This window comes from Pithys albifrons, chromosome 2 (assembly GCF_047495875.1).
Source record: "Pithys albifrons albifrons isolate INPA30051 chromosome 2, PitAlb_v1, whole genome shotgun sequence".
Lineage (NCBI taxonomy): Eukaryota > Metazoa > Chordata > Aves > Passeriformes > Thamnophilidae > Pithys > Pithys albifrons.
In genome coordinates this window covers 58151663-58164221 of record NC_092459.1, presented here as the reverse complement: position 1 = coordinate 58164221, position 12559 = coordinate 58151663, and the positions used below count along the sequence as shown (strand labels likewise).

The 12559-nt window shown below is 41.0% G+C and overlaps 1 protein-coding gene across 5 annotated transcripts in view; it reads left to right on the top strand.

Annotated features, from left to right (window-relative positions):
- MAP7 (microtubule associated protein 7) overlaps window positions 1-12559 on the top strand; it is a 116862-nt gene that overhangs the window by 12816 nt on the left and 91487 nt on the right. For 4 of the 5 annotated variants that reach the window (XM_071549149.1, XM_071549147.1, XM_071549151.1 and 1 more), the window contains exon 1: window positions 705-1370. The exons of the other annotated variant lie outside the window; for it this stretch is intronic. In XM_071549149.1, coding sequence (XP_071405250.1) covers window positions 1241-1370 — 130 coding nt within the window. In that variant the 5' untranslated portion in view covers window positions 705-1240. Of the gene's footprint in view, window positions 1-704; window positions 1371-12559 lie in introns of those variants that run through there. 5 annotated transcript variants of the gene reach the window in all.

The following is a 12559-nucleotide window of genomic DNA, read 5'->3' as shown; positions in this document are numbered from 1 at the left end:
GTAATTTTAACATTATAGAGTGATTCTAGCGTGCAGTTTTTCTTTGGTAGCATTTTGAAATGGTGAGCACACATTGAACTGGAGAGGTGGAAGTGGATGAAGATTAAGGTGTCTCTCAGGTGAAACATCCAGCATGTTGTGTAGTGGGATTTGGAGCTGTGAAGAATGGAACGTGCAGATTGCAAAACTTGTGAGCAAGTGCTCTGTCATGAATGGCTAAAGAAAATCCAGAATTGAGAGAAATCAGTTATTTAAAACTATCCAGGCTGTTTGGACTTTACTCATTTTGCAAAGTGTATGTTAATAGTTGGTGCTGTAAAACTAATGGCGTGGTACAGAATATTCATTCTGAAAGTGATTATGTTGTCCATACAAGCTAGAAATTGTGATTTTTGAGTTTTCACACAAGGAAAAGAATGTTCCAACACCTGCCTCTAATTGTGGGTGTATGCATTCCTAATGCAAAAGGTATGTACTGCATAGGAAAGTGATTAAGGGGGGGGTGGTGGCACACATGACACCCAACACATTCGTATATGGAAGAAGACTCATCCTCATTGTTTTAGGTTACGCTAAAATTTCTAAACGTGAATCAACAGAGCAGCTGAGCAAAAATCAGGTTCATGCCTGGAGCCTTCCAAGCTTCTTTCCACTCAGTGCTCATCTGCTTGTGCAAGCATAGCTCCACTCTCCCGCCGCCCTGCGAGGAGGAAGGAGCAGCCCATGCTGCCGAGGTGCTTCCAGCTCTCTGCAAGTGTACAGGAGACAGCGTTCCCAAGGCCGGCTCGCTGCAGCTGAGGAGACAGCACTCTGAGACCCCCCTTTGATTAGGATGTGTCAGTGTTGTCAGGGCAACTGTTAACAGCGACGGATCATATTTTCTCCTCTTGTGTTGCGTGCTGAATATTTTAGTATGCTGTAGCTGGAAGAAGGTTGCAGGGAAGAAGGTGCAGCATCAAGGAACCTGGAGCTGTGGGCTGGGATCTGATTGAACAGGTTAAGAGAGAGAAGAGCTGCATCCCAACCAATGTGGCTTTAATTAGGGCTTTTCTTCAAGGTGGGGAAAGACTGCAAACCTTTCACTGCCGGCTGGATGTTGGTATTTGTCAGCTGTTTACATACCGCTTATCCATAGGGGATCTGTTACGAGTGCTCAAATGCACAGACAGCGTTGCAGCTAGCGGCTAAGCAGGGGCTGGAGTTCTTACTTTTTTTTTAATAAGCAAGCAGGAACAGCAACATGCCTGGCTCAACTACTGTCCTCCGACAGGAGAGACTGAAGAAAAGTGCCAGGCCAAATCCCCCTGGTTTATTCACAATTAATGAAGAGGATGAGCTGCAAAAGAATGGGAATTCCCAGAGACTGAAAGGTAAGTTACAGTTCTGCAGTTCAATCAGGGCTGTGTGGGATATGCTGCACAGCAGGCACAGTGTTTTATTAGCTCTTCTCTGCACTACAGAGAGTCTGTAAGGGACCGGTGCAGTTTGGCAATTCATATTGGCACCTACAAATGCTCTTTGTATTATAGGTGTCTGTGTTTAAATCCCCTGGCTTGTTATGCAATCAGCTGCGTTGGCTCTGAAGAAAAAATACTTTTTAGTTATTAACCCTGTTTCTTCTGGTTGGGATAAGGGTCCTGCATCAGAAATACACTGGTGAATTTCTGTGTGTTTACTTTGATTTCTGTTCACGCTCTGAATAAATAACTATTAAAAGCAAGGTGAGTGTAGGCTTGGAGAGTATAGAATGCAATACCAGCTTGTTATAGAAGACAGCTTTGCCAAAGACATTGTAAAACTGTCTATACTTCCATTTGAGTGCAGGAGGGGCAGTCTGCCTTCGGAAGAGTGTAGAGAAATAAACATTGTTTAAATATGCTGACTTTTGTGAGTCTGACAACAAAACAAAACTAATCAAAAAGAAAACCCAAACACAAATAAACCCCAGCAGATTGTAATTGTTAAAGAAAAATATTTATGGTGCTTAAGGTAGGTGAGTGGTGATAGCAGAGGGATCATGATGGCCATTGATTTACAACACATCTGTCAAGCCTGTGTAGCCATTGTCTACCTTATATCATCTAATTACTGTTTCCTTCATGTGTTCTGCAACTTATAACTGTGACTGGAATTTTTATTCTGTTTCTGTGATCAAGTGATTCTATTTAAATTAACACTCGTTTTTATGGTCTCACTGAGGGTGGGGGGAAGGGGGAAGAATTGTATCAGTTTTTGTTTACAAAACAAATGTTAGTTTGTAGCCTCAAGATACTGCTTTAAATTTCAGATGTTGCCATTCTACCATGTAATAGGAGAGGCTGGAAAGCATTTAAATAGCAAATTTATACTATGTGTATTATTAGAGCTGAATAATTTACAGCTAATTGATTTCTTTTTCTGAAGGAAAAAGATACTCTGTAGCTTTTACAAACAAATTCCCAACACAAGATTTTTTTTTCTGTTTGCGGCTTGTACTTTTTTCTTTTCGTAGAATGGATTTAAGCATCAGGATAAAATATATATTGTATTGTTAATGTGCCTGTTGTGACAGGGTCTTGTGTACAGTTACCTGCTGTTCTGTATATTTGAAACTGCCCATATGAAATGGAGATACAAACTCTAGTGTGAGGTTATTGAGTTTTTAATGTTTTAAGAAACATATCACTTAATCACCTACTGGATGGCTTCCAGAGTCAACAGTCCATAAAGCTAAAAATCAATGATTTTCCTGGTTTTGTACAATGGCACTGATAGTTTCCCAGGGTAAAAGTTGTTGTTGACTTAGCTTCTCTTTTTTACTTGCAGCAGTTATACAGATGTGCTTATCCTTTCATTTTAACTGAGATTTGATTTTTGATTATTCTTTTAGTTTCTCTTGTTGCTGTGAAATGTCAGGGGGTGAATGTGCACAGGAGCACAGATAGCAAACAAACAAGTGCATGTGTTTTAAATAAGATAAAAATTTGTTCGTTTACCTTGACTGCTCCTAGTGAGAAATAAGAAACAACAAAATAGGTTGGAAAGTATATAAATACTTTAGTAGATACTTGAAAGGTCTCATACTGTCTCTAGAACAGAACTCTATTTGCACACGTATACATGTGGTTAAATAACTACATTTTTATGTATGTTATCAGTCACTAGATGGGTTAGGGCTGGAATGCCTGGCAGTGGAGAATGCATGTACTCAGGGTGATGGTCTCCATACCTGATACCAAGAAAGGTTGCCCCAGTGCAGGTCTGACTGTGTGATGGACTCATGTGAGGCTTTCTTGAGTCTTTGGTGTCTGTTATTACATTGTTACTCTACCATGATTGCTCTTAGTTCTTTACCTGCCCTGTTTGGTCAGCAAGCACCTGCAGCTGCCAAGATATTTCTCTTCCCCCCACCCCCTGCCCCCAGCATATTCTAAGTCGGTGACATCTTTGTGGTAAGTGGACTTTATGTCATCTGCGTCTGCAGTTTCTGTAATGCTGCTGGACCCATCTTTGTACAGCAGTTCAAAACACAAGAGACCTTTAATGGATTTGATACTCCAAAATAATAAAGAAGTTCCTTCCTCTGTTAAGAATATTTGAATGTCCTCAAATTAAAATAAAATCTGAAATAACCAATATTTTTCTAGTTCAGGTCTTCTCTGAATACTAAGACTTGATTAGACTTTGAGAGTTGCTTTTGTCATCTGGGAAACAAATACTTAGATGGATCTTAAAGTGGCTGACATTTGTGAGGGTTTCTGTGAATTGATTTTGATATTGGTCATTCCTTTTCTTGTTTTTGTCTGTCTGTATTATAATTGAAGAAGTCTGGTAGGCAGTGAGTTTGAGCAAATGACAATGTTGAGGATTTTTTTTTTGTCTGGAGATATTAAAAACCTGCAGTGACCTTTGTAGCCATGTGCTCTTGATACTTCCTTTGATGTGAGTTGTATTTACTTCTTTTTCACCAAATATTTTAACTTCCTTTCCTCCTCTTGTCTTTGGGACAAGGCCTGCATTTTTGTTATGTATCTGTATGACACCCACTCTCAAAGGGTTTTGAGATCCAGTTGTGTAGTAGAAGAATGCAAACAAAAATTACTTTAAATATCCTTCTTTACCTTTATTAACAGTTGCTGTTCCCCTTTCCCTTTATAATGTACAGGAATGAATTTTGCTACATAGTGCACTCTTCAAATACCATTTCTGTGGGTTTATAGATGCTTATTTTGCACTTGAATTGGTTTTTGGTTTAGTTACCAGCTTTCCAGCAGTTCTACAACTATATCCACAGAGAAACCAAACAAAACAGAAGAACCAACACTTAACAGTTTTAGTGTTTGCTTAAAGCTTGTGGTGTAAAACAAATACTGTTTCTGTGACTAAAGACATGTGCCTCATGCTTCTGGATTATGGATTTGAGTGCTTAATAACTGAAATAGTTATGACATTCATGACAAATCAGTGAAAAGTCTCAAGTAACTTAGCAATGGAATCTTTCACCTTCCTGCTTGTTTAAAACTGATCGAGGGTGTACACCTCTAATCGGTGAAGGGAGTATTGCTAATACAAAGCTAGACATGCATGCCTTAGTTTTCTGAACAGTAACACTGATTCTTTGTCATCTTGAATATGAGACAAGGGCTTTTTTCAGTCCTTCGATAAATGTCAGTGATGTCAGTGATCGCCAGCAGATTTTGGTACTGTTGTGGGGATGGTAATGTTTGTATGTGTTGGTCATTTCAGATGTAAGGTTTATTCCTCCAGAAACATGAGGGATATTTCTTCTAACAGGACTGTTTATGCACATAGTCTCAATTTTCTGCATGTATTAAGGAAATGTATATTCCTTTTTAAATTCAGATTTTCTAACTTTTAGTTCAGTTGTTTTGTTGCTGTGTGTCTATATCCAAATGCAAACTTAAGACATCTGAAAGAAAAGGGAACTTGGCATCTTCAAGGGCATTAAACTGGTAGTCCTGGAAACTGAAACTAGATACTTGCAAAACAGGTATTGCATGGGGTGTGGAAGTGTAATTTTATCCCACACTGCAGAGTCTGTGCTTCAGGCAGGATCCAGAATGACAGCTTGGGCTTGGGTTTCCACCACACTTTAAACCAGCAAAATTGTTTGGGGTGGTGGTTCTGTCAGTGGTGCCTCTTAATGCTAGTCAGTAGGCTGACCTCCGGTTTGTTTTGGGCAGAACAGTGAGCAGTTGTTAAAGGCTTATGAACTGGCTCACCAAAATCAAGTACTGGAGGTTTTCATGATAGTAGCCTTATCTTGTCCATCTGCATTTGAGGCAAAGTGAGGGGAAAGAGTGGGTGAAAGGAAGGAAAGGTACCAATTCTCATTATGATGCTGTTTGTGTAAAGGGGCAGGGCTGAGAACCTGGACAACGTGGTTTGTCATCCTGCACCTTCCAGTGAGTTCTGCTAAAGTTACTCTGCACTTCTTTCTGGTAGCCAAGGCCAGGAGAAGAGGGGTCTAAAAGTATCTGTGATTTTTCTGGACATTTATTTAAAAACAACTCTCAGAGTCTCTGAGAGGGGAGGTACATTCTTAGAAAAGCAATATATTCATTGTCTACTTTGCAACTGTTGGGGGTACAGAAGAAAGTTCGTTTTTTTTTTCAGGAAACTACTGCAAAGCTGTCTCGTTTGTAGAATTCTTCTTTCACAGCTGTATGTGCCAGGTAGCAGGAAACATCCCATTTGTGATCATGACACGAAGAGATACTCAGATGAGGTAATTTGCTAGCAGTACAGCAGAGAGACTATGCTGAAAGTCTGGGGGGATTGCAGGGAATATGTCTGCAGACCAGGGGAGCAAATCTGATTTGTTCAGTCCTTCTGGCTTTCAAAGTGAAAGTCTCAGGTCTGAAGACTTGGCTTGTGTTGTAACACAGTCTGTTCATCAAAGTGTGTGCTGGGATTACTGGCAGCGCGTATCTAGGCTGGGTAAGAATCATTTTACACTTCTAGGTCAGCTCTGTGAGAAGAGGCTTCCACTGCTGATGCTGGAGGATGTGTGCAGATATTTAGATATTTTTTTGACTGTTTTTGTGGGGTGGGAAAGGGAACAGCCTATGGTCTATTCATGTGCTCAGGGAGCATACTTGACATTGAGTATGTCAACGACAAAAGTCAAAAAAAGTACAGTGCTGACAGTCTTTAAGATTTTTGTTAACGCAAATTCAGTTTCACTTGACCTGTGAACTGAGGGATAATCCCATTTAAGGAAAGACTGAATTTTGCAAAGTAGCTTTTCTAAGTAAACAGGGTTATTTCATCCAAGATCTAAATGTATTATATAAATATCATAGTATTCAGCAGAGCTATCTTTGTGAGAACAGGGTGTAGTATTTGGCTACTGTACTTGCAGGACAGAACACTTATTGAAGGTGCAAAAATGTTGGAGTTCAGTTGACTTTGGATAACTCTCAAGAAAGCTTTGTATAAGAAACACCACTCATGAAAGGTTGATAACAAGCAGTGGAGTTTCTTCCTTATTTGCTATTACCAGTGTAGAAGTCATGACTTTAAAAATCTTGAAGTGGGACTATGGTTCTAACAACGTGGAGAATACATATAAAGGGATGTAGATTTATGGTAATTGTGGGAGAGAGCGAAACCTGGAAAGTGGTACATCTGTCCAAGAATCTTTAAGTTCTCCGCGGTCTTGCTGTATTCTTTTTTTTCCTGAAAATATGCAAATAATACTCTTTTGAGGAGTTTGTACAGTAACATGCCTTTGGAATAACTTGACAGCAAGAAAAAGTGGATTTCTCTGCCCTGTGTTTTTATTTTGGAGTGGAAAATTGAGGCAGTAGCTAAGCATGTGTTTTTAAAAGAATTATGTTGCAGTTAGATCCCCTCATGTTTTTGTGATTGTAGTTTTGTCAAGAGTCTTGGCACTCTTGCTGCTCTTTGCAAGCTTGCTCAGAAACTTCTGTATCTGTTCACTCCAAAATAGGCTTTGTATCCAGGTATGCAGAAGTCTGGCTTTCTTTTTAAGAGAAAATCTTTTGTTTGTCATGTTGAACTCCAGAGAAATCAATGAGCACTGCCCTAGAGCATTGCTTCTGGCCATGAGCAAGTGCCAGTAGAGCTCTGCATAATACTGGGCTCAGCTCAATCAGTAGGAAAACATAATTTTTCTTCCCACACAAACTCACATATGTACATTCTTTGCTTACTTATCTACCTACAGGGTAATTTTTGTGCCTTTTTAATTTTTTCTTGCTTCTTGAAATTCACTGTCTACTTTAGAACTGGAGATCTTCTTTTTCTGGTATTTGAGAATTTTGAGTTCTAAATGAAAGCATCTCAAAAGAGTATTGTATTATTATCAGAAGCCTCCTCAGAAGTGATTTGTGGTCGTGGGGGTTTTGTTTGTTTTGTGAGATATGCTAAGGTATTACTTGATCTAGTCTACCGAACCTCAGGCCACAACAGTAATGTGCCAGAACAAATGCCACAATGATTGATGCGATTTGCTCTATTTTAATGAACTGCTTCACTCCCTGAAAGTGCATCACACAGTGCACTGTTTTTGCAGCCAAGCATTACTTGAAACTCATGCATATGAATTTTAGCTGCATTCAGTTGAAGCATGGGGCAAGTAGACACTGATGCCCATGGGTCAGATCTGCATAATGAAGGTGAGGGAGGCTATGAGCCAATGCTTAGTAAGCAAATACAAATGGAGATGAAACATCAGAAATTAAATTAAGGAGTATTCTAAAACTTGTTGCTTGAAGTAAAATACTTTTCTTTTTCAGTGGAGTGGAATCACATTTACCAAATTATACACAGAACACTCGTTGATTTATAGGTTTTACTATGATAGTCATTGAATAGCCAAGATGTCCTAATCCCCATCTTAGTGATCTGTATGTATAGATGTAGCATAATTGCTTAGTGCAGAGTGGGAATTACTAGGGATAGCATGCAGATTGTATAAATTTTCTTTTTATACTCCCAGTTTCAGAGGAGAAGCACTTGAATGTTAGCTTCACTTTCTCCTTTAAATTATTAACTTGCTGGTAATGGCTAGAATAAACAAACTTCCAGTGGGCAGGCCACTGCAGCTTGACCTGGAAAGCAGAAGTTCTGCCCCTGTACCTCTGCAGGACACAAGGGGCTTGGGGAAGGCTGTACAGGTGGAAAGCTGTACTGCTCTGTCAGTACTGCCACAAACATGTAGCTTTACAGTGTGTGTGTTTGTGCTGGGAAACTCTGGAGATGTTTTGAATTAGAATAGTACCTTCTGTAGGTTCAGTGGTACAAGGTACTCTGTTAAAGTCTAATTAAGTTTTGGTTCCCTTTTATTAGTTCTGGGCAAATAACTTACCATCTAGTTGTTTTGGATCTGTTGAAGACTAGTTTTTCTCTTCAGATCTGAGGAGGAAACACAGTTTTTCTCAGGGATTGGCTATACTTCAGATTTTAGTTTGTCTAATTTATAGAGTTTATCTGTGCAGTAGTCAACAAGATGAAACTGGGTTTGGAATTGTAAGTTGGATTAAATAAAGCACAGGTATCTGCTGAGACTGTAAAATGTGGTGAGGAGCAGAGATTCCAAATCACAGAAATCTTCCAGTTGATGTCTGTGGCTCAGGAATAAAAATTCAGTTAGCTGAAGCGCTTATTCTTTTCTGCTGCTATGTCTATACAGCTGCCTTCAGGGGAAGCAGGGGGTTTCTGTTAGAAGTCATACTTGTGAATTCATAACTAGTCCCTCATCTCAGTAAGTGATCTTCAACAGTGTGTGTTGGAGGCCAGATTTACAGTCAACTCCTAGGCAAACTGAGTCTTTGCTCCCGATTCTGAGTTAGCCAGAAACCTCAGCAACCAAGGAGAAATTGTCAGGGTACTGGAGGTCCCAGAAGGGACTTGATGTACTTAGAGACAGAATTTGTAGTTTAGTTGCTGGCCACCTGGTCATCAGTCTTTATTTCTCTTGTTTAATACCACTACAGCCTGAATCTCTGCTCGTGCCTACTAATTGGCCTTGTCCTTCACACAGAAGTTGATTTATTTATTTATTTTCACAGTCAACACTTTTCTGAGTCTTCCTCTTACATCTGAGTCTGGCATAGGAACAGCTGTCCTTCCACACTCTGCCATACCAGGCACAACTGCTCACAGATCTCTGCTGTGATCTGCTGCTGTCTTTTTGTTTGGCATTGGAGGGTTATGGAATGTGGCTGGTGCCACTGCAGATGTCTGCAGCCAGGATGCTCCACTTGGTGGAGTTCTGTCTTCAGAGGTGCTTTGAATCACAGAATCATAGAATCAATTGGGTTGGAAAAGACCTCCGAGATCATCAAGTCCAACCCTTGGTCCAACTCTAGTCCATTTACTAGATCATGGCACTCAGTGCCACGTCCAATCCCAGTTTAAAAACCTCCACAGACGGTGAATCCACCACCTCTCTGGGCAGGCCTTTCTCTCTGGAAAGAACTTTTTTCTGAAATCCAACTTAAATTTCCCCTCGCAGAGCTTAAGCCCGTGCCCTCTTGTCCTATTGCTGAGTGCCTGGGAGAAGAGACCAGCCCCCACCTGGCTAGAACTTCCCTTCAGGTAGTTCTAGACAGTGATGAGGTCACCTCTGAGCCTCCTCTTCTCCAGGCTAAACACCCCCAGCTCCCTCAGCCTCTCCCCACAGGGCTTGTGCTCCAGTCCCTTCACCAGCCTTGTTGCTCTTCTCTGGACCCGCTCCAGCACCTCAATATCTTTCCTGAACTGAGAGACCCAGAACTGGGTACAGGACTTGAGGTGTGGCCTCACCAACACAGAGTACAGGGGAAGGATCACTTCCCTGGTCCTGCTGGTCACGCTATTTTTGATACAGGGCAGGATCCCATTGGCCTTCTTGGCCACCTGGGCACACTGTTGGCTCATGTTGAGCTTCCTGTCATTTAGTACCCCAAGGTCCCTTTCTGCCTGGCTGCTCTCCAGCCACTCTGTGCCCAGCCTGTAGCACTGCAGGGGGTTGTTGTGGCCAAAGTGCAGGACCCGGCACTTGGCCTTATTGAACTTCATCCCGTTGGAATCAGCCCATCTCTCAAGTCTATCCAGATCCTCTGCAGAGCCCTCCTGCCTTCCAGCAGGTCGACACTCCCTCCCAGCTTGGTGTCATCAGCAAATTTGCTGATGATGGACTCAATCCCCTCACCTAAATCATCAAGCTGCAGCCTAGTGCCATGGCCACCCCCTAGTGCATGGGACACTGTGCTAAAAAAGTGCTTTCTTTCCGTATCAGGAATAGGGAAGCTCCAGGATTGTGGATGACACAGGAAATATTATGAAGAATTTTTACCGTCTTTTGGCTGGGAGACAATAAGGAAAACGAGTGAGGAAGTAACACTTTCAAAATCAACTTTTCTGCAGGATGCCTGAGTTGAACATGGTTTTAGTGCTGATGTCTTAGGCGGAGATAGTCTGACTAGCTGAAAGTCCAATGAAAGCTCCTGGACCTAAAATCACATAATACCCTAAGATAAAATGTTAAATGTGATGAAGAGGCTTGGGGTTTTTCCATTCTTGAACTCAAGTTCTTTTTAATCTTCATTTTAAACTCCTGCACAGTCAAGGCTTATTATAGAACTGCTGACAGGACTTGATTCATACTGTTGTATCTGAGTGTACAAAGCTATCTTGTTTCTCAATTCTGCTTCAGAAAGCTTTTCAGAAAGCTGTTTTGGAAATGCAGGTTTATCCAGTTACCCGCCCTTGACATGAGAAGTCATTATTTTACACAGCCAGTTCTAGCTTTGTTTTTTTATCTTTTTTCAAAGGAAATTTCTTCATTGCCTGCATGCTGACTAAATGCACTGATGAAAATTACAGTCCTAAATTTTGGCTTGTATGCTAAGACACCAAGAATCACATCAAACATGTCTGAGCTGTTTATTAAAACACAGAGGTATCATGTCAGTGGACTTCACACAATGGAATTTGGTTTCTACTTCTGAGTACAGTCGTGGCAGTGTGATGGAAAACAAACTGATGCACCTTCTTGCCTGTCATTCCTTCTGAATTGTAATAGTGCTTTCACTGAGGAATGTGCACCCCATCTTGGACATGCAGGCCATACCAATTCTAGACAAAGCTACTTTCACACTTCATGTCCATTCCCTTTCACTAGAAAAATGAAAACATGTTTACCTATCTCTCATATTCCCTGCAGCAAAGGAAGGAAAAAGTAGATTTCATTTTGTTGTTTTTTTTTTAAACTCACAATCTACTCTAGCCATCTAACTATGCTAGTGTTGTGTTTACTTGCAGTTTGAACTGCAAAATAAGAGGTAAATAAAAAAGCAGATGGCAGTTGCCATCTGTAAACCAGAAAAGGACAGCAACAACCAGCTGCTGAGTGAGGTATTGGCAATAAAACCAGGCTGCAGACCAAGCAGTTTGTGCTTGTTGTGCCTGGGTTAACAGTATTTTGGTATGTTCTTACACTTCCAATCTGTTTTCTCTGAATTATTCCATAATGTATTTATATGCTTTTGTGTCAGTACTTTTCTTCACCATGTATTCTCAAGTTTAAGGAACACAACTGTCACAGTTTGTGTCCAAGGCGTTTCTGTGAGCCTCACCAGACCTGTGCATTACCTGGATTGCTGCTGCAAACTGTATCTGAGATGCTCAGTGTCACTGAAGGCTGTCTGCAGTAGCCTGGCTTTTCACTGCAATGTACTTAACTTCAATCTTTATAGTCAATAACTGATGCAGAGCACAGGAAAGCAGTACAGTGCAGAGTGTGCTTCTCACACCAGGTTGGTGCTTATGGATGTCTCCTTTTTCTTTTAGGATTTTGTTTAATCTCCCTCCTTACAGATTTCATGTTTGTGGTGTCTGAATGATGAATATTCCTAGACTGAAATATTTAGGGTGACAGGATGATTGTTTGATCTTCACTTCCTGAGAAGTGAAGGCACCATCTCAACAGTTACAGTGTGTTGGACTCCAGTCTGGATTACAGTGTCCTGACTCCAAGGCCTGCAGAGGTGATTTATGCTCATCTTAACTCTGTGAGCAGGCCCTGCTCTTGCCTGTCTGTAAACAGGGGTTCAGTCTGTTTTGCTGCTACCAGCAGTTTCCTTCAAGGGAACTCTTAACTAATCTCAGTGAAGATTTAGCTTACACTTGGAGAAAGTGCTGCTGTTTGTTTTTTATCTTCATACTCCAGGCTTTGATTATGGAGTTCTCTTAAACTTGGCCGAGTATTTATTTTCAAAAGTATCTGGCTAATTGTAGCAAGCTCTTATCACTAATCTAGTCCCAGATGGTGAGACTGTAGAGCCTATTTTTTTCTTCTTCCCCCCCCCCCCCTATAAATCAAGGCAAGAAGGTTTGCTGATGTGGAAGTCTGCAGGCCAGTTTTCAATGGAGTTCTTGGGAAGAGGTACTTTTAAATGTGATTGGCCTTTTTTGTGTTTGTGGTGGGGGTTGTTGGGTTTGGGGTGGGGGGAGGGTTGTTTTTGTTTTGGTTAGGTTTGGCTTTTGAGTATGGGAAACAGAAATATGGGTTTGTAAACTTGACCTGATAAGTTCCCAAAAGCTTTCA